Below are 24,774 nucleotides of genomic sequence, written 5' to 3' on the forward strand. Positions count from 1 at the left end.
ATGTACCCTCTCAATAACAGTGAAAACGATGCCTACAATTCCTCGGGCACATATTCTGGGCCAAGCACTGTGCTAAATGCTTTACTTTAATCTTATTGAATCCTCACAGCACCCCTGTGAGGCAGGCATTATTTCCCCTTTTTTTCAGACAAGGTAACCTGGTCTCTGAGTTAAATATCTTGACCAGAGTCGTACAGATGAAGGAGCAGAACTGAAGCCGAACCAGGCGTGTCTGTCTCAGGAGCCCGTGCAGGCCTACTGCCTCTTTCTGCATGTCTGATCTGTCTGTGGGCCTCTCCAGGGCTTTTCGGAACCACCTCTAAATGGGCCCTTTTCCTTTTCTCTTCCTCTCAGGAGGCTGGCTCAGGCCCTCTTCACCCGTTGCTCATTATTGCAGCAGCAGACCCCTTGCTGTTATCCCCATTTTTTTAAAAAAAGATTTTATTTATTTGTTTTAGAAGGAAGAGGAAGTGAGGGAGACATTGATCCGTTGCCTCTCGTGTATGCCCTGACTGGGCACTGAATCTGATATCTAGGCATGTGCCGTGACCGGGGAATTGAACAGGCAACCTTTCACTCTGCGAACTATGCCTAACCACCTGAGCCACACTGGTCAGGGCATGTTATCCCCATCTTTACCAAGTTGCTCCGGTCTCCACTCCAATCTCCTTGCCCTTCAGTTTGATCTTCCTAAAGCAGTTTCCGTTATGATAGTCTCCTGCTCAGAAAGAGGCTGGCTTCCTGTTGTTACTAGGTCAAGTCCATCTATCTCTCTGTGATGTTAAACTCCTTTGCTAGCCACACTTACCTTCTAATGTATGTCAATATTAATGTGTTTATTTAGTCAATAAATATTTGACTCTATGAGCTAAGGGTGATGGGATCATAAGGAGAAACCATTGTGGGCTGTGCTTTACAAGGCTTGTCGTTTAATAGGAAAACTCATCTTGAATTCCTCACTTCTGTCCAGCTAGTGTTCTTTGATATTCCTGAGTGAAGCGAAGTTGTTTCCATCTCTGCTCATACGGTGTTGTTCATAACAGGAAGTATTTGCAAGTCTTTCCTCTCCACGTATCAGAAAAAAACAACCATCCTAAAGTACGAGGCAGTCAGGTACCCTTTTCTTTCTAGCTCTCATCTTTCTGCTGTCTGTAATCCTCATAATATTTGTTGTCTAGATATTTTATTTGAAGACTTATATTCCATCTCTGGTTATGACAGGTGACCCTTCGCACTTCTACAACTTCTAGACTTTTTACAAAGCACTTTTATGTACTTTATCTTATTCAAGCCTCATAACATTAATGTAGATAATTATTCCAATGTTACAGGAGAAAAAACAGCCTCCAAGAAGCTAGGTGACTGCATATACCCATGTGGCCAGTGAGTTGTGAGGCTGCTCTTAGAGCTGAGCCCTTTGGATTCTCTGAAGGCAGTATGGTCTAGAGGAACAGCATGGCCTCGGAAGCCTGGTGCGACATGTGTGATGGCAGTGAGGATGTGCAGAGGGTTCAGTCCAGGCTGTGGTCCAGTTTTGGGTCCACTCCTCATCTTCTGTGTAACTCTAGGGAGGTGGCCCAGTTCTCTGAGCCGCAGTTTCCTTTCAGCATTGTTTCTGGCTTGCCTTTCTGTGGCGGTAACTGTGATGTCCAAATATGATGATGATAATAACATTGTCATTAGCTAACTTTAATTGAATGCTTACTAAATACCAGGCAATGTCTTCAATATTTTATATGGATTATCTCAGCTAGTCCTCACAACAGCTCTCTGTGTTCTTTGATTGTTCCCAATTGGCAGATGAGAAGATTGAGGCCCAGAGATACTAAGTAAGTGGACCAAATTTATATAGCTACCCAGTGGTGAAGCCAGGAATTGTATGTAAACAGCTGGAGTCTAAAACCAAGATTCTCTGTAGACTGTAAAGTGTTCTGCACATGTGGAGTCCATGCTGCAAGGACCCGCATGGCTCTGCCCCCCTGTGTAATGGTGTTTAGGGAAGACAGGAGGCCATGTGGAGATTTTTCAGGGGAGGAGAGATCTGGGGGATCTGGCCTGGATTGAAGATGTGGAGAGGTGTTTTGGGACCTTAGATTTGGCTGTTGGCCACCATTCTACGAAAGGGCTATCTGGCTTGCTTTAGCAAGAGGGTGGGGAGGAGGAAGACCCAGGGAAGCCCATTTCAGACAACTGAGGCATCTCTAGGCCAGGCGGTGGACACCACACCCAGTGGAGCCACAGGTCAGACACCACACCAACCTTGTTGGCTCCTTAGCGGCAGGGACCCTGCTCTTGCGGTGCCTAGCCCGTGTTAGGTGGGCGAATGAGTGATATGGTATCGTTACATAGCCTTCTGGAGACCTTTCTCTAGAATGCACAATCTTAACTGAGTTAAACATTTTTCATTATAAAAGTAATGCGTGGTTAAAGAAATTTTGCGAACTACAGAAATACAGAAAATAAACCATCTTGTCATTTCTGTTAAGAAGATGCCTAGGAGGCGAGGCCAAGAGTACAAGGGTCAGGTGTCAGGGTAAACTGGGCCTTGTGTGTCTGACCCTTATGGAATCCATTTGAACCTGATACTCCTGAGGTTCAGAGCCTGACCCGTTATAACATCCAGAAGGGAGAAGAATGACTGGCAGCCTTTGCCAGCCTGGGGGACTGGTGTTGACTTGCTTTGCCAAGTGCGTGAAGTTGCCTCTGGCACTGCCCTTCCTTTCTAGGTATTGGGGAGGGCCTATGTAAGATTGAAATCCAGACCCTAACGTCATGGGTTTGGACCCCAAATGCAGAGTTTAGAGGAGGGAGGAAGCACCAGAAAGGGGGGTGAAAGACCCTTACTTTGGCTGTATGGAGGCCCTGGGCAGCTGATGGTTTTGAAGTGTCACTTGATGCTTTTGGGCCTGCTGAGGCCTCACATCCTCACGGGGGTGGGGGGACAGTGTGGTTAGGGTCATAGTCGTAGGCCTAGGACAGTGTACTCCAGAGATGAGTGCTGAGGGTCTGTGGCTGGGCCTAGCCCCCTAGGCCCTGCCCTTGTTGTCTGGCCCAGGTGAAGCATGGGGGCACTAGGACCCAGAGGCTAGCACGGTTCCTGACAAGTCTGGAGCAGCACTAGCGCAGAGTGAGACTCATCAGCTGGCAAGCAGGATTCTCCGTGTCTCTGGGTTCAGGAATCCTGGGGCAGCAGAGGGGACGTGCTCCCCAGTCCCCATCTCTGTCCTCACCTCTATCCCGGCAGGCCCATGGACTGGGTAGGGCCACATCTGATAGCTCCTGTGGCTGTTGATGCGGGCCGGCAGCCCTGACCCTCCTGCCTAGGCTTCTGCCTTTGCTCTCTGTCTTTGACCAGCTGGGGAGGGGGTAGAGGCCTCGAGCAACATGGCCCAGAGCAAGAGGCACGTGTATAGCCGGGTAAGTGGCCCTGATCTGGGGTGGCCCTGGGAGGGCCGCTGAAAGGCTTGGGGGCCTGTGGACATTGCTGTGGGGGCTGGGGAGACAGGCTGGAGCTGGGATGGGGCCACTTGCAGCCCAGGTAGTGTTAGGCTGGACTGGCTTCCCCTCCCAGAGTTGAGCCCTCAGTGGGGGCTAGTGAGGCCTGACCTTTGACTTTAACTAGACCTCAGGGTAGGGGTTCCTGAGAGGGGGCTAGATTGTCTTTGGGACTCTGAAAGGAGCCGGTGGGTTGGAATGGCTTTACAGTGAAGCCTTTCTTTAGAGCCGCTTTGTTGTTTGTCCCTTGCTCTCTCTCCTGGCGTGATCGAATCTGTACCCACTGTTGTGTCCACCTGGTGCTGAGAGGCTGATTAGGGCCCGGAGGTCGGGGAGAGTCTCTTAAGTTTGGGGCCAGCCTTGATGTCACTGTCCGCTCCTTTTACCGACAGGTCCACAAGAGACACCCTGCATACCTTGGGTATGATTTGGGGTCCTGGAGCCCCTGGGAGCTCCTAACCTTCCTCACCTTCCTGGATAAGCTCTTTGGAGAAACGGGTTAGGGAGTGACAGGCTCTGGCACCGCTCCCTTCTGAAGCCAAGTGGGGGCATCAGAAGGGAGCCCTGTGGAGTCACTGGGACCGTGGTGTTACTTCTTCACACCTCATTCAGTTGTTTGTTGCAAGGCCCCTGGTTCATGGAGCTGCTATTGCTGAAAATGGCTCAGGTGTGATTTTCTTCTAAACCATGGGCCTATTTGGGACCTGATTTCATGCTGTGTCCTGTCATCACTGGTGTGTCAGGAGCCAAGAGCTTCCCAAGGACAGTGTTTAGTCTCTTCTTTTACCTTGTCCGTCCTCAGGGTGATAAGCCATCCATTTGGACTCGTGGGCAGAGTGTTGGGGGCAGAGTGTAGGGCAGGTCTGAGGTACCTGGTTTACCTGGTTTTTGTTTCACTTTTTATAGCAGCATAAAATGGGGGAAGGATCTCTAGAGCTGGAGTAGAGAGTTGATAGAACAGTACCCAGGTCAGGAAGAAGGGAATTAAATTGTTGGAATGGGCAGCAATGAGGCAGCCAGGAGTGTCATGGTGGGTGTGTGGATGGGCGTCGGGAGTCAGGTCAGGAAGGAGTGGCGGTGACCTGAGGGCTCTGAGGGCTGGGAGGGGGCACAGTTGTGTGCTTGTGGAAGGGAGAGGTCTGAAAGCCATTTGAACCCAGGGAAGACAGGCGACAGTGGGAGGGGACCAGGATTCAGTGGGGTCACCTACTGAATCGCCTGTCGTTCCAGCTCAGGTTCCTGTGTCAGGGCGTTGGGTTGCGGGAAGCCTGGTCTAAACTGAGTTATTTGCTTGAGCTTCATTCCCTTCTTGGTGGGGGGCTGGGGGCACTGCTCCTGAGAAAGCAGCCATGTGGTGACATTCATAGATCTATTGATGAATTCTGGTTTGTTACAAAATTTAAATATAAACTCTTAAAAATTCTGGCAGATTCCAGAGGAGTTGAGAGAAGTCTTAGAAGAATACGTCACTGACATTTTTCAGAAGGGAATTTGGGGGTCCACTTCACCCTGTAAATGGGGTTCAGGGAGGTGACTCCTGGCTCTTTCTCGGTCCGCGATCCTGACTGGGGCCTTTTTATGTGTTGGGATGACACCCTTGTTTTGAGGCCTGTAACCAAGTATTCGAATGTGCCTTTCAGACACCCAGCGGCAGCAGGATGAGCGCAGAGGCGAGTGCCCGGCCTCTGCGAGTGGGCTCCCGTGTGGAGGTGATTGGAAAAGGGCACCGAGGCACTGTGGCTTATGTTGGAGCCACACTCTTTGCCACTGGCAAATGGGTAGGCGTGATCCTGGACGAAGCAAAGGGCAAGAATGATGGGACTGTCCAAGGCAGGAAGTACTTCACATGTGATGAAGGGCATGGCATCTTTGTGCGCCAGTCCCAGGTACTCATACCCTACCTTCCTGTGTCTGTGTGTGCATGCACTGCGTGCTCATGTACACATGCATGTTCATGTGCTGTGTTGTGTGTGCAGCTGGTGCGTTGGTGCCCCCTTTTCCTGGGCATGAGCATAAGTCTCTGGTTGGGCGAATGGGAGGTAGTGGGGGAGGCAAGATGGGAAATATATCCCTAGGGAAGCTACCCTGTACCCCAGGCTTGTTTGGGGCCTGGGGACGGGCCACATTACGGCACGGCAGTCTTCATCTGGCCGTATTGAATCTGTTCTGGCCTCAGATCCAGATATTTGAAGATGGAGCAGATACTACTTCCCCAGAGACACCTGATTCTTCTGCCTCAAAGGCCCTCAAAAGAGGTAACAACCACCCACTTAAGTTGCCCCTCCACACCCAAGAATCCTAGGACTTTTCTCAGTACATGGGGCCGCAGTGGGTCCTGAGATTTTTCTCTCACCACCATCTTCTCGTTATAACTCTCCCGTCCACCACAGTGTTCTCTTGTTTTCTACAGAGGGAACTGACTCAGCTACAAAGACCAGCAAACTGGTAAGTGATTGGGGGTGGGAGGGGGAAGTATTAGAGAAAAGGAGGGGAAAGATATAGAAAGGAGGGAGACTCAATGCCAGGCAGGTAGAAGCAGTAGGTAAGTAAAGTGAGGTAGCCTTCCGGTCTCTGTCCTCCCAAAGAAGAAAACTTTCTGGGTATGAGTTGCTGTTTTATGGATGAGTAAAGGTGGTAGCAGGGAACAACTATAAGGGCCCAGAAGATCCAGGTTGAATGGCATGATGTGAAGGATGGGTCTGACCCTAGTATGTCAACAAACTTCCTACCTTTTGGTACCCAAGGCTGCCAAGATCTAAAGGGGCTGAGGGAAGGGTAAAGCAGGAGCTAGAGGCAGAAGGAGCTCTTCTGTCCACCAGTGAATGGTAAGGAGCTGGGCCCTCTGCCACCTGTTTTAGGTGTTGTGCGAGGGCCTGTCCTAGTTCCCTTTTGCTGCTCTGCACAGGGTGTGTGAGGTGGGGTTTGGACTCTGGACCAGGGTGTGGACCCAGAGCATAATAGTGACCTGACTCCCTCTTTGCCAGTGTATGCCTAAGTTGGTATTAATACTTACACCCAGGATGTCTGGCCAGCTAGCACAGTGTGGTGTCTGTTCTCTAACTCTTCCCTTTCCTACTCCTCATGCAGCGGGGACTGAAGCCTAAGAAGGTGGTGTGTTTACTATTTGTGCCTGGGTGGGTGAGGGCTCTGAGCCCCCTCCCCAGCTGTCCTGCATGTCTTGGGCTGCTGCATGCGTGTATATGTGACCTTGGGCTGGGATGGCCAGAGGAAATGGCGCGGCCTTGGCTTTCAGAGTTCCTTTGAAGGGCTGCAAGGATATCAGGCACAGTGTCCAGGCCCAAGTAGCATTCGCTAGGACAATCCCTGCACCCTCTCGTCTCAGGACTTCTAGTCAGAGACTGCTGGCACTTGACCGTAAATATCGGCAGCATGGAGTAGAGCCTTTACTGGGCTGTGATGAGTTCTTTCTTAGCCCAAGCTTGAGGCAGTGAGAGGAGAGACTGGAGGGTTGGGAGTGCGCAAGCACCAAGTGAGGTGGTTGGGCAAGGAGGCAGGATCCCAGTAAGAACAGCCCCAAGTTGGAAAGCCTGAGAGTCTGTGCCTGCCTCTGGGTGGACACTGCCACAAATGCCCGCATTCACTCTGTTGCTCTAGACTTTCCCTCCTCTTCTGTGTTGTGCCCGAGGCCCACCTCCTACCCCTCACAGCCTTCCATTAGCCACTGTTGGAGTGGGGCTCACTTCTTTGGTTGCTACCACGACCGCTTCCTCACACCACCCCCTGCCTCGGGCCTGCGCCCAGGCTGTCTCTGACCTGCATGTGCCTGTCTGACCTGTGCTGTGCTATGTACGATTCTGTGATTTCCTTGTCACCAGTCTGTCTTAGGCCTTTCCGACCTTGCATGGAGAGCTGTTGGGTGGGGGCAGTGGGAGGGGAGAGGAAAGCGCCTTCCTTTCAACTCCTGTTTGGTGATGGGTCCGCACTTTGAAGTCTTGCCATGGAACAGACCACGTGCTGGTACTTGGGGTTCTGGCTCAGGTGGGAATGGGGATGTAAGAAGGAAAAGAATGCTAGTTTAGTCTACAGGATGTTGGGCCCATTCCAAGGTCATAGAATCTTGGTTTCTTCTGTTGATTATTGTCTCCTGGTTGGGGCTCCTCTTGCATCAGGCCCCTGGATAGAGAAGAGCATGGACCTGCATTCCCATGTCTGTGGGGTTCTGGCCAACAGCCTGATCTGAGGCTGGCGTGGCCTGAGTCATGCCCAACACCTGGGGTTTTGGCAGCTGCCTGGAGGATTGTGGCAGAGCCCTGACTGGGCTGCCTGAGCTGGGATATAGTGCCTTTTTGCTCACGGTGCAGTGTCAGTCAAGTGAAGTCTACCCCACCGCCCCTGGGTTCCCCTCTCCAGTGTTCTCTCACAGCAGATCTCTCCACCCAGGGCCTCTGCTCTCACCCCCTGGGGAGCAGGGAGCTGACTCTAGAACAAAAGAACGTACTCGAGGGGGAGGGCAGAAGAGAACCCAGATGTCTCTGCAAGGTCCCCAGTCCTTTCTGGAAGCGCTATGGAGACAGGCTTTAACTTGCCTACAGCCAGGGGAGGGCTCGGGAAAGGAGCCAGACACTGTCAGTAGAGCTGTTGTTGAAGGTCCCCAAGGTTTCTCAGTCTCACTGTGTGCCCCTCAGCTGTTGCTGATGCTGATGCCAGAGGGCTGCTTTGGGCATGTATGTGTTATAAGAAGAGACAGAAGAAGAGTTGATGGTGTTGAGGACTTGGGGGAGTATGAGTATGAACAAGGCTGATGGAGCAGTGAGACCCTGCATCCCTGCCCAGTGATGCCCTGGCCCCAGAGGGTACCATTTCTGCAATGGTCCCTAGCCCAGTTTCTTAGAACAAACACTTGGGGGTTGGTGGAGAAGGGAGAGGGAGGAGCCAGAACTTGTTCTTTGGAGGAAGAAGCAGGGCGGGCTTTGCGCAGGACTTCATCCAGTCATGAGGAGGAGGAGGAGCCAGCAGAGTCAGGTGGTTGCTAGGTGACGGAGGAGCAGTGGCTCCACCCTCAAGAAGCAGAAGAGGGTGGGTGCATGACGTCAGGTAGAGCTGGTGCTGCGGCCACTGAGGCTGCCATAAGCCTAAGCTGGAAAACTGGGCCGGGTGCCTCTGGTGCCTGCAGGAGCCTGGCTGTCCCTCTGCGAATCTGTGGGGCATCTGCATCTCTGCCGCAGCCATTTGCAGGCTGGGAAGCTGCTGGTCAGGAAGCTGAGGCTGCTTTGTTGGGATTTGATGCACTAATCTCCTGTCTCCGCCGCCTTTCCCTCTGTTCGGTCTCTTTCCCTCCCTCCCTCCCTCCCTCCCTCCATCTGTCCTTCCTCTGTGTGTCCATCCTCCTCTGTCCTTCCTCTTTCCTGTCCTGGCTTTCTTTGGTTTTCTGCAATGATGAGACAGGCACCGACAGCCCGAAAGGTACTCTTGCTTGTTCTGGTCCTGCTGCTGGGTTGCCAGGGCAATGGTGGCAGCAGGCTGCTGGGGTGGGGGTGGAGGCTGGTTGACTTCGTCTGTCTACCTGGTTGGGGGAGGAGGGGCGAGATGACGGTGGGGGCAGCAAGAGGTATGTGTCACTCCCATGCCCCACGCCCTGAGCATTTTGCTCCCTGCCCTGCCTGCTTTTGGCTCTGACTGAATCTGTGTTCTGGGCCTTAGAGGCTTGGGGTTCAGGCAGCTTCTGCTGCAAAGCAGCTCTGGGAGAGTTTCCTGTAAGAGAATCCGGGGAAGCAGGTCCAGATGTCTCTGTGCCTCTAGCAGGCCCCCCTCCCTTGACCTTTGCTAGAATGACTATTGGTTGTACTCCCAGCACCCTTCCCCTACCAGGGTTTATGTCAAGGGACTCTTTCCCAGAGTAAGATGAGGACCCTAGGATAGGTTTTGATCTACCCCCATGGAGGTTTAGCTCAGGGTAGGAGGGGTGGGGGTTGGTGTCTTTGGGCTCAATGTTTCCTAGGAACGAGTCCCAAGCCAAATCTTGTTTTTACTGGAGCCTTGAGACACTGGGTATCAAGAACGCTATCTGGGAGTGGGAGCTAACCATCCATTTACGGCTCTGCAGTAACCTGAGGGGACTCTGGGTTTGGTCTAGGGCAGTAGTTGAAGTGTGCTGCTGCCCACCCCCACCTCCTTTCTGGCAGTGGGGTGGGGTTACTTTGAGCTCTGAACTTCTGGCTAATGTAGTATTGATGGTCTTGACACCTGAGCCCTCTGCCCTGGGGATGGAGACTGCTATAGGATCCATTCCTGGGTGGGGGAGGGGGTATGGGGGAGGGTAGGGAAGACAGCAGTGTTGTTCTGTTTGGGGGGCTGAGCTCCTTCTGTTGGGTTTGCATCATTCCTCTCTGGGCCCATGTCATCAGTCTTGTCTACATGGTATTTCTAGGGGGTCCTTTGTGGATTCTTGCACTTGCTGGAAGGAGGCTGACCTAGGAAAGTCCCTGGGAGTGGTGGGGTGGGCAGGGCCTCTAGCTCTGGGCTGGAGTGCCAGAAGTTGTTTGCAGAAGGCCTGGTCTCTGGAGACCTTCTCTACCAGCTGCTGCCTTTGGTCTCCTGTGGCTCAGTCTAGGAGACCAGGGTTCTAGGATTTCCAGTGTTCGAAGGGGTGAGATGTGCAAGGGTTGGGTGTAAGAGGGGGAAAGAACCAATGGGGAACCAGAGTTTGAGTTCCTGGAGTGGCAACAAAGTGATTCACTGGAAGGGGGTGGGGGTGGGGTAGGGAGAGGGCATGGCTAATCCGAGCCCCATTCCTGTTACTTCTTCTGCTCTCACTGCTGTCCCTTTTGCTGTCTGTCTTTGTGCCATCACCCTTTCTTTCCTGACTTCTTCTCTGGCTCCTGTTGCCTGCCCAGACCACAGCTCGGCGGCCCAAGGTGAGAAAAACCAGGCCTCTGTGCAAGCCATTGCAGAATACACACACATTTCAGGCATGTGCATGTATGTGGGCATGTGTATGGCCAAGTAAAAGTTGGTCACAGTGCATCCTGGGTGCTTTCTTCACGGGAGTAAGGGGACTGAAGGTAGTGGCAGGTCACTCCTAGGAAAATGACGTCTGACTTTTGGGAGGATGCCCAAGCCAGTAGGTTGAGTGCAAATAGAAATGAGAGTAGTTGTGGTTCATTAAGGCAGGCTTGCTTGAAGCAGGGCATTTTGACTAGCTTTGATGGGGACAGGGGCTGAAAGACAGGTGAAGAACTTGGCCTTCCAAATGTCAGGGGACAAGGAGGCGAGCATGCATGTTGATACATGTGGTTCTGCGTATCTGTTGACCCACTGGGAGAGCCTCAAAGCTCAGCACTGCACGGGAGCGCTCTGGGCAGGCCTGGGTGCTCCGGGACCGGGGCTTCAGGGCGGCTTCTCTTCCCTGCCCTACACAGGCCTGGGTAGTAGCGCCTGACTAGAGCCTCCGTCTTCGGGAAGGGAGATGACAGAAGGGTTGGCTGTGTTGACCTTGTTTCAAGGGGGAGTCTGTGAACACAACTTTAACCTTGACCCTTTTACCTGCAGAGTCCCCTGAAATAGACCAAGGGAGGGAGAGTCAGCTTGACTCCCAAAGAGCAGGGAGGGCCTAGCAGGGATATAGAGCCTGGCACCCCCACGTGTCGCCCAGCCTTCTCCAGAGACATGACAGAGAACCAGCTACATTCTGTATCGAGGCACTGCTTATCCCTGGGGAGGAGGGTGTAGGCCCAGAGCCATGGTAGCATTTTGAGTATTAAACTGCTAGAGTGATCACAAGTGGGTTGCAGAGGAGAGTGCTGGTGAGGAAGGAACCTGCTCTGAGGGGGCAGTGTCAGGGCAGGGAGGAATGTGGGGTTGGTGCCAAGGAAGAGCCTTATAATCTTATGTCTTCCTCCATCCCTTCCTCCCCCGCCTCACTATCTCCCTCCCTCCTCCCCTGTCCTTTGTCACTATCTCTGACTCTGGCATTTTCCTTCCCCCCTTTACTCTGTCTCACTGTTCTCATTGTTCTCTGACACTCTGTCTTTTCTGTCTCCTTCCCTCACCATATTCTCATATTCTCTTTCACTCTTTCACCACACCTGTCTTCCACTTACTTTCTGGTCTGCCCCTGCCCTCTGTGAATAGCCCACCCGCCCGGCCAGCAGTACTGGGGTGGCGGGAGCCAGTAGCTCCCTGGGCCCCTCTGGCTCAGCATCAGCGGGTGAGCTGAGTAGCAGTGAGCCCAGCACCCCGGCTCAGACTCCACTGGCAGCACCCATCATCCCCACACCGGCCCTCACCTCTCCTGGAGCAGCACCCCCACTTCCTTCTCCCTCCAAGGTAAGGACAGGAGTTGGAATGAGGATGAACCGGGACACAAAGGGGCTTGTGGCAGATCTTGGCGATTTCCCAGGGTTGGGGAATTTCAGACTTTGGACCAGAAGGGTGGGGACATAGCGTTTGGGTATCCTACCATTGACTCAGCTACCCTTCCCTCTGTGTCCTTCTTCCACACCTTCCTCATACATTTTGTTCTCTTCTCAGATGTTTGTATGTCACTTGCTTTTGACCCTGGGGCTGGAATGAAGTTTGCACACATTCCTCTCCTTTCTGCTGCAGCTCAGCCTTGGCGAGGCTGAGCGGGCGGTTAGGGGCAGTGGAGGCTATTGCGCAGAACCAGGGGTTCCTCCTTTGCAGGAGGAGGAGGGGCTGAGGGCCCAGGTGCGGGACCTGGAGGAGAAACTGGAGACCCTGCGCCTGAAACGGGCGGAAGACAAGGCGAAGCTGAAAGAGTTGGAGAAGCACAAGATCCAGCTGGAGCAGGTGCAGGAATGGAAGAGCAAAATGCAGGAGCAGCAGGCCGACCTGCAGCGGCGCCTCAAAGAGGCTCGGAAGGTGCGACTTGAGAGGAAAGGGGTGGGTGGGGAGGCGTGGGGCCCGAAACGGTGCACCGGGACTCAGCTGCAGCTGGAACCTGGAACGTTCCGTGAGGTAGAGCACATGAGGCCTCTCTCTACTCGTGTTCCCCCACCCTCCACCCCTCAGGAAGCCAAGGAGGCACTGGAGGCAAAGGAGCGCTACATGGAGGAGATGGCCGACACTGCCGATGCCATCGAGATGGCCACTCTGGACAAGGAGATGGCTGAGGAGCGGGCTGAGTCCCTGCAGCAGGAGGTGGAGGCACTGAAGGAGCATGTGGATGAGCTCACCACCGACTTGGAGATTCTCAAGGCTGAGATTGAAGAGAAGGGTAAGGGGCCAGGAGCTGCTGGGAAACACAGGGTGGGGTTAGAATGATGTCTGAAAGTGTTCGTGATTTTCCTCAGGCTCAGATGGGGCTGCATCCAGTTATCAACTCAAGCAACTCGAGGAGCAGAACGCCCGCCTGAAGGATGCCCTGGTGAGGTAGGGTCCCTTCACGGCCAGGCTCCGGAGCCTACTCCCCTGTCCAAATGTGTTCAAGTGCCCATTGCCTAGTGACTGACATTTGCTGCCCCTTCTCCTCACTTTCCCACAGGATGCGGGATCTTTCTTCCTCAGAGAAGCAGGAGCATGTGAAACTCCAGAAACTCATGGAAAAGAAGAACCAAGAGCTGGAAGTTGTTAGGCAACAGCGGGAGCGGCTGCAGGAGGAGCTGAGCCAGGCGGAGAGCACCATCGATGAGCTCAAGGAGCAGGTCTGGGGAGCCCAGCCCCTCTCCCCGAGACCGTGCTAGCCCCCCAGGCTCTCCCATAGATGCCTCCTCTCCCGGCACCTTTTAGCAGCCCTTCTCCCCATTCCTGCCCTGTAACACAGGTGGACGCTGCCCTGGGTGCTGAGGAGATGGTGGAGATGCTCACAGACCGGAACCTGAATCTGGAAGAGAAAGTGCGGGAATTGAGAGAGACCGTGGGGGACTTGGTAAGAGGAGAGCAGATGCTGACTTCTGACCCGGATGGATGGTGTTTAAAGGGACTTGTTAAAAGAGGGACTGACACATGACCCCTGACCTTTGAGCAGGGTGTCTGGTGAGTGGACCCTGGGCAGCTACACCGACCCTGCCTTTCCTTTGCCCCAACTCCCTTGTGGTCTCCCAGGAAGCGATGAATGAGATGAACGATGAGCTGCAGGAGAACGCACGGGAGACGGAGCTGGAGCTGCGGGAGCAGCTGGACATGGCAGGCGCCCGAGTCCGGGAGGCCCAGAAGCGTGTGGAGGCAGCTCAGGAGACAGTTGCAGACTATCAGCAAACCATCAAGAAATACCGCCAGCTGACTGCCCACCTGCAGGTGCCTTTTCACCCGCCGCAGTCCACCCATGATCATGCCAGGGCTCACTCATGACCCAGCTGCGTCTTACTGTCCGCCTCTGCTCCCAGGATGTGAACCGGGAACTGACGAACCAGCAGGAGGCATCTGTGGAGCGGCAGCAGCAGCCACCTCCGGAGACTTTTGACTTCAAAATCAAGTTTGCTGAGACGAAGGCCCATGCCAAGGTCAGGAAAGCAAGTGGGCTGGAGAGAGAGGAGAGTGTTCGGGAGCCCAGCCTAAGTATGGCTGTGGACTGACTGGGTGGGTGGGTCCCGGGCGCGGGGTGCTTTGTGTGACGGTTTGGAAGACTCCTGGAGTGCGTTTGTCCTAGAAGCAGGGGACCTGGTAGAATGAGTCACAGTGGGTCTGGGAGTCTCTCCAGCCCAGCTGAGAGCCTGCCTTACTGTCCATCTCATAGGCAATTGAGATGGAACTGAGGCAAATGGAGGTGGCCCAGGCCAACCGGCATATGTCCCTGCTCACAACCTTCATGCCTGACAGTTTCCTTCGGCCTGGTGGGGACCATGACTGCGTCTTGGTGCTGCTGCTTATGCCTCGTCTCATTTGCAAGGTACAGCCAGTCAAACATTCAGCAGGAACCTCTGGAACTTGCTGTGAACCAGGCCTTGAGGGAGCTGAGTGAGGCCAGCAGTCAGCATCCCTGCGCATGGAGAGTGTATGACGTAGTGCAGGGACGTAGTCCGCAGGGTTGCAGATGGATTTGTGTTACAGATGGCCTGTTATGAAGGCGGGGTAGCTTCTTTGAGAGTGCACAGTTAGGGAGCTGATTTAGATGGAGGGCTATTACTGAAGGAATAACATTTGGGCTGAGATCCAGAAGATGGCCAGGAATTAGGAGAAAATTGTCAAGATGGTGTTCTAGTGGAAGGGTAGCAGGAGCATCAGCTTTAGGCTTGCAGAAAAGAGCTTGGTCCCGCAGGTCCCGCTCTCCTTTTGTCCCCACATCTCAAACCCTCCCAGCCGCTGGATCTCCCCATCACTTCCCTTCCCTGAGCCTGGCTCAGGCTTCCTGGCCATCTAAGAGCTGTTTCTGTTTTATCTGCCTCTTCCCCACCCCATAGTTGCTCAGCTCTGTGTTCTGTATTCCTGAGTCTGTGTTCTTCGTCCTCTGCTCTGAGCCCCAGGCTCCTGGCACTTCTTCCCACAGGCAGAGCTGATTCGAAAGCAGGCCCAGGAGAAGTTTGAACTAAGTGAGAACTGTACAGAGCGGCCCGGTCTTCGAGGAGCTTCAGGGGAGCAGCTCAGCTTTGCTGCTGGGCTGGTGTACTCGCTGACTCTGCTGCAGGCCACGCTCCACCGCTATGAGCAGTAAGTGGGCCCCAGCCCCCATTCAAGGCCACAGATCCCAGATTGGCTGGAATGGAGATCTCCGGGCAGACCCTGGCCTCATAGGCCTTTCTCTGGTTTCCAGTGCCCTCTCTCAGTGCAGCGTGGATGTGTATAAGAAGGTGGGCAGCCTCTACCCTGAGATGAGTGCCCATGAGCGCTCCCTGGACTTCCTCATTGAGCTGCTGCACAAGGACCAGCTAGATGAGACTGTCAATGTTGAACCTCTCACTAAAGCCATCAAGTACTACCAGGTCTGGGGCGAGAATTCTGGCTTGGTGCAGGAGGGAGGGCAGGTTTCTCTTTCTGGGGCCATGGCCAGCATAGCCCAGGTTGTGTGTCTGAGGCTTAGCTTGCTGTAGATGAACTTGCCTCAGGATGCAGCCCTTGGGGGTGCCCTTGGGGGTTTTGGGTTCTCACATACCTCTAGAGTCTTGTGTTGACTGGGGATCAAACTGTCGTCGGGGAAGAATTCCCTGTCCTTTCCAAGACCTAAAGGTCCACCTAGCGGTGGAGCGTGACTGTTTCTTTGTTGTCTCTTAGCATCTGTATAGCATCCACCTTGCCGAACAGCCTGAGGACAGTACCATGCAGCTGGCGGACCACATAAAGGTGAAATGTCTGGGCTAGTAGTTGAACCCCATGTAGAGGTCAGAAACAGAGGCTGTCAGGTCCAGAGGTCTGGCCCTGAGGGTGACTGGAACAGGCCAGATCAGAGAAGACAGAGAACCTGTTTGTGTGTGGGGGTCAGCAGAAGGTGGGGGCTTCTTAGAGGTGCTGAGGGGGCAGAAGGACTCCTGTCGGGTGCTGACAAGCACATACTTCTGTCCTCACAGTTCACCCAGAGTGCCCTGGACTGCATGGGTGTGGAGGTGGGACGACTGCGTGCCTTCTTACAGGTGAGAGCACGCCCGGATCTGTTTGAGCACTTCTGCCTTCTTGGTTGCCCCATCCTCACCTCCAGTGCTAATGCTGACTTTGTTCCCCATCCATTTCCTGTTCCCTGAGTAGGGTGGGCAGGAGGCTTCAGATATTGCCCTCCTGCTCCGGGACTTGGAAACATCTTGCAGTGACATCCGCCAGTTTTGCAAGAAGATCCGAAGGCGAATGCCAGGGACAGATGCTCCTGGGATCCCAGCTGCACTGGCCTTTGGACCACAGGTTTAGGGCTATGAGGGAGGAAGGAAAGGAAGCCAAGTAGATCAGGAGGGGCCTCGTATGTCCGATCTGGATCTGGACGGGGCAAGAATGACTTCCAGGTAACTGGGAGTGTGGTGCTGGACCCAAGGTGGGCTCCTGACTCTGGCCTGTTGCACAGGTATCCGACACACTCCTCGACTGCAGGAAACACTTGACATGGGTGGTGGCTGTGCTACAGGAGGTGGCAGCTGCTGCTGCCCAGCTCATCGCCCCACTGGCAGAAAATGAAGGCCTGCCCGTGGCAGCCCTAGAGGAGCTGGCTTTCAAAGCAAGCGAGCAGGTGGGCCTGGATGGCTGGGAGAAGGCGGTAGGGAGTCAGGTGGCAAGTGTGAGGTTTTCACTACACTGCTGCCCTTGGCTCCTGCAGATCTATGGGAGCCCCTCCAGCAGCCCCTACGAGTGTCTGCGTCAGTCATGCACTATCCTCATCAGTACCATGAACAAGTTGGCCACAGCCATGCAGGAGGGAGAGTATGATGCAGAGCGGCCCCCTAGCAAGGTGGGTGGGAGCTCCGTGGAGGGGCTCCTGAGGCCTGGAGGAGCAGGGCTTGCAGAGCTGCTGCTAGTTGTGGGAGGGCTGGGAGGTGGAGGAAGGAATCGAGAGCACCACCGTGCTCACAAGACAAGAAACTGGATCTCCGAAAGCAGCACGTTGGTGATACCCTCTTTCCACTGCCCACTGTCCCCACCTTGGCCCTTAGCCTCCCCCGGCTGAGCTGCGGGCTGCAGCCCTTCGTGCAGAGATCACAGATGCTGAAGGCCTGGGCTTGAAGCTTGAAGATCGAGAGACAGTTATCAAGGAGCTGAAGAAGTCACTCAAGATCAAGGTGAGGGTAGGGTAGGCTCAGCATCTGGGGTCCAGGAAGTATTGTGGGGCCCAGGGCAGCAGTGAGTGTTGGGGATCAGGGCTGAGAAGGGTTGGGATTAGGGGGAGAAGTGGCACCTGTGATCCGTGGGAGTTCTTGTGGGCCCTTAAGGAGTTTTCTATCTTGTGGTCTGTCCCAGGGGGTTGTGGGAGCATGTAAAGCAATTAGAACTTCTCTGTCCTTGTCCAGGGGGAGGAGCTGAGTGAGGCTAACGTGCGGCTGAGCCTCTTGGAGAAGAAGCTAGACAGTGCTGCCAAGGATGCAGACGAGCGCATCGAGAAAGTCCAGAATCGGCTGGAGGAGACCCAGGCGCTGCTGCGGAAGAAGGAGAAGTCAGGCACTTCCCTGGGCCCTGCGTAGTTCAATCCTCCCTCCTGCCAGCAGCTCTCTGCCACCTCACCTAGCCCCTACTCAGACTGTCTCATCATGAGATTCCTCCGGGGAACATACGCCATTTTCTTTGCCCATTGCTGTCCTGTTGTATCACCCCAACCTGAGTCTGTGCTGCCCCCTGTCCTCTCCAGCAGGGTCACTCCAAGGACCTGTCAGGCTTGGGAAGTGGCGTGGGGTTGCAGGGGAGGGACACAGCTGGAGCCGGATTCTGTTTCACAGAGAGTTCGAGGAGACAATGGATGCCCTCCAGGCTGACATCGACCAGCTGGAGGCAGAGAAGGCAGAGCTGAAGCAGCGGCTGAACAGCCAGTCCAAGCGCACAATCGAGGGGCTGCGGGGGCCCCCTCCTTCGGGTATTGCTACCCTGGTCTCTGGCATTGCTGGTGGTGAGTGCAGGGGGACAGGCAGTACCAGCCCATGGGAGATTGAATGGCCTCCCTCTTCACTTGGCCTCAGTTCGACGCCTGCCCCTTCTCAGCCCCCAGTGTTCAGCCCAGCTTCACGCCGGCAGCTCTCACCAGGGCCTCACTTCTCCCAAAGATACATGGGGAGCCCCTCTGAGCAAGGTGGGGCGCTACCAAATTGTTGGTGTAGCTTGAAGACAGTGGAACTCCACTAGATACCCCTCTGGGTCTGTGGGCTGACCTCTGACCCAGCCTCGAATCCCAGAGGGTCAGCAGCTGGCAGCAGGCTGGGCTGACCCTACTGTGGCAGCCAGTGGGCCTGAGGCCCGCTCTCGGTTGCTCTTTTGCTCGGGCGTATTTTCCCTGTGGAGCTCATGTGGCTCCCTGTGGTGCAGCTGTCTCTTTTGTGGCCGAGTCCTCCCTGTTTCATCAGGGCTTGTGTTCTGACCTTTGCCTGGTCTGGTAGTGTGGTCTGGGCTCTTTATGTCGAGTTTTCCTGGCTTCTAGGCTCAGTCTACCCTGTGTCCTGACCAAGGAGGTTGCCATTGCCAGCGCACTTCTCATCTGTTCTAGAGTTTGTTCCTTGTTCTCTCTGCAGTTTCTTACCCTTCTCACCTCTAGAAGACAAACTCTGGAATTAAGCCCTCAGGGTCTCTAGATCTCCCATGCTCTACGCGTCTTGTCAGCTGATCTCACCTAGGGTCTAGTCCTCTTCAAAGCCCCTGTTACTGATGTGTCTGGAACTTGGGAGGTGACCACATACCTTCTTCACTGTCCACTCTGTGGTTCAGATGGCTCCTGTTCCTTGGGGGAGGGGTCTCCAGAGTTACCACATTGTATTGTTTCAACATAGGCTATTTAAACAAATACTGGTTGTGAGTTTACGAACCTCCCCACCCAAAATGAGTGTCTTTGGCCTCAGCAGTGGGGAACCCGAGGAGCACGGTAATGCATCTGCATCCTCAGCCTCAGCTGTGCTGCTGGGGGAAGTAAGGGTGCTGACGTGTCAGGGTCTCAGGAGCGCCCCCTCTGCTCCTTTGGGAGATGGAGTGTGGGACAGGGAGGCAGAAACCGCCCGAGGCCCCGGTGCTTCTCCCAGCACGCACTCCCGCTGCCACTCTTGCTCCCACATCACATGCTGCCTCATGGCCTCACTCCCCTCTCCTCTCCTGTCTTTCACACGTTTGCTCTTCCCTCAAAGGTGGAGGGCAGAAGTAGAGTTTTGTTAGAGAAGGTATGGTGTTCAGGAAAAGGGTTTTCTTGCAGTGTTTATGTTCAGGATTCTTCTGGTGTGTTCTCCTAACCCCCAAATGACCTAACCGCTCTCTCCTCTTTTCCTGCTTCCCATGGGCTCTCCTGAGCACAGAAGAACAGCAGCGAGGTAGACAGCCGCCCTGGCTGGGGGTGGGGGTTGCCAGGGCTGCTGGGAATCAGGGCTGGGGGAGCAGGGCGAGACTTCCCCTTGGGAGCAGCCAGGACTAGGGCTGGGAAGAGATAAGGAAAGGTGGTGAGCAGAGATGGAGCCCACCTCCTACCCTCTCCAGCTGAGACGGACAACGTTTCTTGTGGGACTATAGGAGGTGCCCCTGGGCAGGTGCTGGGGTCTGTGCCAGGTCCGGGGCTGGTGAAGGACTCGCCACTGCTGCTTCAGCAGATCTCTGCCATGAGGCTGCACATCTCCCAGCTCCAGCATGAGAACAGCATCCTCAAGGTGAGGAGGTCACAGGGAGGACTGGGATGGAGGTGGAGCACACTTGTCCCATCGATGATGGATGGCAGGGCCTTCTGTCACTTCTTACCACCACCATCTTCCTCCACCAACAGGGCGCCCAGATGAAGGCCTCCTTAGCAGCCCTGCCCCCTCTGCATGTTGCAAAGCTCTCAGTCCCGCCCCATGAGGGCCCTGGCAGGGAGTTAGCAACTGGAGCGCTGTATCGTAAGACCAGCCAGCTGCTGGAAACATTGAACCAGCTGAGCACACACACCCACGTAGTAGACATCACTCGCAGCAACCCTGGTATGGACCCGCCAACCCCGGGATGAATGACTCAGCCCCTCGCCTTGTCCCAGAGGTGTAGCCCCTGCCCAGGCAATTCCCATACTGCTTTTTGGTCTCAGCTTTCAGTTTGCCTGATTCATCCACTCTTACGTGCCTATTCCAAAAGAAGGTCTAGTACCTGCACTATTGACCCTTGTTCCAGGACAGCCACCCGCCTGGGCCTTGGTGGGCCTCACCAGCCTTTCCTCCCCACAGCTTCCAAGAGCCCGTCAGCCCAGCTCCTGGAGCAAGTGGCTCAACTCAAGTCCCTAAGCGACACCATCGAGAAGCTCAAGGTCAGCTCTGACCCTGCCCTTCCTCACCCTGGCGTTTTCTCTGGAGTATTTTCTGGTGGAGTCTTAGCACATTCATTCCCACAGGTGTTCCCAGAGTGCCCCTGGGCCCAGCCCTGGGCTGTGTGGCACGTTGCAGGGGAAGTGGAAGGGAAGGCAGGGTTCCTGCCTTGGGTGCTCACTGTCTCGGTGCAAACAGAAGGCAGATTCTCATCAGCAAAATGTGTGGAGCAGGATCACCTTTAGCATGTGAGGTTCAGGTGCAGCTTCTGTCAGAGTCGAGATCACCACAGGGTAGAGTGGTTGGTGGTGGCTTCCCTGAGCCTGTAGAATCTGAGTTGGGTCTCAGGGGACAAGTGTCTTTTTTTTATATATATATTTTATTTATTTATCTTTAGAGGGGAAGGGAAGGAGAGAGGAGAGAAATATCAATGTATGGTTGCCTCTCATGTGTCCCCCTGCTGGGAACTGGCCTGCAACCCAGGGCATGCTCCCTGACTGGGAATCGAACCTCGATACTCTGGTTTGCAGGCCCGCGCTCAATCCACTGAGCTACACCAGCCAGGGTGACAAGTGTCTTTAAAATAAGGATGTTGGGGTGGAGATGGGGTCAGAGGTGATAGCATAAGTTTGGTGCCAGAGAAGACTGGCTCCCTGCTCCTGGTATTCGTGTCCCTGGGAAAGGGGGGATAATGGGGTTGCCTGTGGGGATTCCCTAAATGAACCCTCATTCCCCCCTGCCATCAGGATGAGGTCCTCAAGGAGACAGTATCACAGTGCCGGGGAGCCACAGTCCCCACCGACTTCGCCACCTTCCCTTCCTCAGCTTTCCTCAGGGTAAGAGGCAGCATGGGGAGCGGGATGGACTGTGTGGAGGCACAGGTGGGTCCTTCCCCTCGCCCCCAGAATTTGATAAGGCCTGTTGGGTCTCAGTTCCAACAGCTGCGCATCCTGAGTTACGTGGCCAACTCTCAAGTCGAGAGTTACTGTACTGTTTCCAGAAATTTCACTATTTTAACAGTTTAACTTCTTATATGACTTTTGACACCAGGAGGGGTTCAAAGCTCCCTTGTCAGACCGTGTCCCCCAAATTTAATTTGGAAAATGTGATCACCGTAGCCCAGGAGCCCCAGAACCTGTCTCCTAGGGGCTGCCTTGGCCTCTAGGTTCAGGGACAGTCAGTGGCACACAGTTCAAGCGAGCCCCTGACTGGGGGGGGTCTCTTCTTCTCACCAACTCCCAGGCCAAGGAGGAGCAGCAGGACGACACTGTCTACATGGGCAAAGTGACCTTCTCGTGTGCGGCTGGCCTTGGACAGCGACACCGGCTGGTGCTGACCCAGGAGCAGCTGCACCAGCTGCATGGTCGCCTCATCTGAATGCCCCTTTCCCTACTGTCCCCTCTGCCCTCAGCGCCCCCAGTGCCACTCTGCCCGGTGCACAGCCACCTCAGCCGGCCCCCAGGTAGAAGCGTGTGTGTCAAGCTGTTCCAGTCCCCATTCAGCTTCATTCCACCTGTCAAGGCCTTGCCCTGCCCCTCAGCCTGGGCTCCCCCGTTTCCCAGTCCCTGGCCTTCGCCAGAATTTGCTGTCCAGCTGCTCCCTCCCTAAGGGCCTTCAGGGCATGTGGGGGATGGGCTGAGACCCTTCCACCAAAGGTTGAGTGAGGTCCCCCAGATTGAGGACTTCACCCCTTGATTAAAGCATATGTGTGCTTCAGTGCTTTCTGTGTGGTGTTGGGAGCGGGTCCTGGGCTGTTCAGCTTGGAGCAAGAGAGGAGGAGAAGGGATGCTGTGTCCCTTAGATTCACGTGCCATTTATTACTGTGAGCAGGGGAGAAAAGGGGCCAGCTGGACCCAGAGCCCTTTTGCCTTCATTTATGGAGATGGAGGGCGCTAAGGGTATGTAGCCTCTACCAGGCCCTGCCTCTGCTTCCTGGGTCTTCCACTGCTCTTCAGGCCAGTGCTTGGAGCTGGGCTGATGATGCGGTCACCACCCCAGCTAACCTCAGAGGCACTGATCACAATCCGCCTATGAGGCCTGAGGCTCCTGCAAGGGAACATTTGCTCAGTAAGGGAAGACCAAAGTAACAGACTGGTAAGGAAGGAGGGAAGTTGCAAAGTCCCTCTACAGATTAGTACCTGGGGAGCTGATTTAACACAGGTTACAGATTGGGCCAGTAAGCAGCACCCTGGCATTGTAGAGTGTGACACCAGTTTAGCCTAGGAGGCGGACACTTTGATCTTCTCTTTTATTCCCCCCTTGGGGAACTCCTGCTCAGGTTCCCAGAGATCTCTGATCCAGTCGGAAGGAGAGATCCGCGGCACTCGGCAGCACCTCCAGCTGGGTCAGGCCCTCCGTTGTCTTCCTCTGGTGGGAGGGGAGCGGGTGGGATGAGGAGGCTCCACGCCAGGAGCCATGTACCACAGTTGGTGCTGGGCTTACTCCCAGCTGAGCCCCTTTGGGAAGGACAGATGCCTTCTGTTGTCCGGTCCTTGCTCTGTACCTTGGCCTTTTCCAACTGGAGTTCCCAAGGACATGGCTTGGTGACTTTCCTTAACGGCGACTTTCCTCACCTCATGGGTGAGCCGTGGCTAACGCCGCTCTGGACACACAGGATATTATTCATTCCACACAAAGGACACCTTGGGTTGTTAGGGTTTAATGCTCACAGGACTGACGGAGAAGGTTGCTGTCTTGATGCCATTCACCTCACTTCTTTCTCCCCAAGGAAATCGCAGGCCACACTACCCTTTCCTTGGGATTGGATCGTGTTCCTGCCCTTTTTACCCAAGCTGCTGACCTGCCTTCGGATTGGAGCTTTAGGTACTGAAGGTCAAGTCTGGGCAACTCCTGAGGCTGGTTGAGGAGAGGACAGGGCTTGTTCCATCTTCTTCCTTTGGTGGTCGTCTCCGCGGCAGCTCTCCAGAATGCCAGGCTCAGCCGTCCCTTTGCCCGTTGGTCTTTGTCTCCATGTCAGCATGTCAGACAGAAGTCATTGTCCAGGCCCTGGATGTGATGCACCACAAACCTGGACTCCTGACGCTTTCTTCACTCTCATGAGCTAATTTACTTCTCGGCTAATTAAGTTGCTCTGTCCTGTTCAGTGTTTCCTTCATTACTATCTCAGATCTGCTTACTTTTTTCCAGTCCCTCCACTGCTACTTCTGTGTAATTTCTTGTTCTGGGTACTTAGCAGTCTGTAAACTGGTCACCTTACCTCCCTTACCTCTCTGTTCTCATTGATGCCAGAAGCATCCTCCTAAAATGCAAACGGCGTCCTGCCTTTCCCTGCTTTAAATCCTGAAATGGCTCTTCCAACTAGAAATTAAAAGTTACGTTCACTGGAATGGCACACGAAGCCATCCATGATTTGGGTCCTGCCCACCCGTTCAGCCTCTCACGGGGCTGCCCCTCTGCATCTGCTCTGTTGCCCAAATGTTGTAAAGCCCCTGCAGTTTCTTCACCACGCACCCTGTGCTCTCTCAGGCCTTTTCTCATCGTGACCTCGGCCAGGTTTCTAGTCACCAGACTGCTCTCTCAGCTGCAGGAGGGTGTGGTGATGAGGCATTACAGGGCCGTTGTGATGACGGCCCTGCCTGGTTCCATGGCCGGCTCTCCTGCTCAGTACGTGCTCTTGTGCCACTGTTTGATACCATGAAGCTTTTCTTATTGTTAGTTAAGCCATCATCTTCCGCTTTACAGACTGGACAGCTCCTTTAGGGTGTCTTTCAAAACAAGGACATAGGAATATGTTTGGGGAGAACTGGGAGTTTCATCGTGGACGTGAGTTTGTGGTGCCTGTGAGAATGTCCAAGTGGAGGTGCCCGCTGGGTCCGAAGCTCCGCAGAGAGGTCCAGATTAGAGAAAGTTTGGGAGTGAGTTGGGGATGTCAGAGATGGTCAAAGGCGGTAAGGTACTATGTCAGTTCAGGTTCCTTAGAAAACCAAACCTGGGGCAAAGCTGAAGTGCTAGTGGTTTACTGGCAGATACAATCTCAGAGCAGTGAGAGGGAAGCTAGGTGGGGAAGGAGAAGAAAACAAGGTTTGTTTAGTGAGATGGTCACAGGTGGCCCCTTGCCTGTGTGACGTTTCTGGATAAGGTGTAAGGAAACATCAGGGCTGGCTGCACCCTTACGCTGTGGTCGATGAGGGGATGGAGGACAAGTTCACCCACTGTACCTCCTGTTTCCTGTCCTTTGTTGCTCCCAGTTTGCCCTGTGGTGCGCCCAGTCCCCCGCACTTGCTGGGACCGAACAGTATTACTTGGCCCCTGCAGCGTGGCATGTCTCCAAGCCTTAAACTGGTGAAGCGAGCAGAAGGGCACCGGCCTACAGGACTTGGTCAAGGCAGAGCAAGCTGCCAGAGACTTGGGGGCAGGGGAGGCCACATGTCACCTGAGGAGAGTGTACGGGCAGGGGGAGGGCAGAGCCCTGTGCAGCCCTGAGTGTTAAACAGCCCACATCCAGGCCCTGGTTGGGTAGTTGGTTGGAGGATCTCCCCAG

At 54.5% G+C, this 24,774-nt stretch overlaps 1 protein-coding gene across 7 annotated transcripts in view; it reads left to right on the forward strand.

The window, feature by feature from the left end:
- Nucleotides 1-21,989, forward strand: part of DCTN1 (dynactin subunit 1) — a 29,328-nt gene extending 7,339 nt beyond the window's left edge. For 2 of the 7 annotated variants that reach the window (XM_053663360.1, XM_053663362.1), the window contains exons 2-29: nt 5,136-5,381; nt 5,672-5,750; nt 5,906-5,940; nt 10,350-10,370; nt 11,587-11,781; nt 12,139-12,336; nt 12,487-12,691; nt 12,768-12,846; nt 12,959-13,118; nt 13,238-13,342; nt 13,519-13,710; nt 13,800-13,916; nt 14,150-14,302; nt 14,900-15,060; nt 15,164-15,332; nt 15,622-15,690; nt 15,915-15,977; nt 16,090-16,239; nt 16,397-16,558; nt 16,646-16,777; nt 16,980-17,105; nt 17,334-17,476; nt 17,757-17,923; nt 19,519-19,652; nt 19,766-19,958; nt 20,196-20,275; nt 21,020-21,109; nt 21,516-21,989. In XM_053663360.1, the coding sequence (XP_053519335.1) occupies nt 5,154-5,381; nt 5,672-5,750; nt 5,906-5,940; nt 10,350-10,370; nt 11,587-11,781; nt 12,139-12,336; nt 12,487-12,691; nt 12,768-12,846; nt 12,959-13,118; nt 13,238-13,342; nt 13,519-13,710; nt 13,800-13,916; nt 14,150-14,302; nt 14,900-15,060; nt 15,164-15,332; nt 15,622-15,690; nt 15,915-15,977; nt 16,090-16,239; nt 16,397-16,558; nt 16,646-16,777; nt 16,980-17,105; nt 17,334-17,476; nt 17,757-17,923; nt 19,519-19,652; nt 19,766-19,958; nt 20,196-20,275; nt 21,020-21,109; nt 21,516-21,650 (3,741 nt within the window). In that variant the 5' untranslated portion in view covers nt 5,136-5,153 and the 3' untranslated portion in view covers nt 21,651-21,989. The other 5 variants (XM_053663359.1, XM_053663358.1, XM_037130832.2 and 2 more) reach the window with 5 other exon arrangements.
- Nucleotides 21,990-24,774: the final 2,785 nt, after the last annotated feature.

The sequence above is a fragment of the Artibeus jamaicensis genome, unplaced genomic scaffold (assembly GCF_021234435.1).
Source record: "Artibeus jamaicensis isolate MK-2021 breed Jamaican fruit bat unplaced genomic scaffold, CSHL_Jam_final contig_3174, whole genome shotgun sequence".
Lineage (NCBI taxonomy): Eukaryota > Metazoa > Chordata > Mammalia > Chiroptera > Phyllostomidae > Artibeus > Artibeus jamaicensis.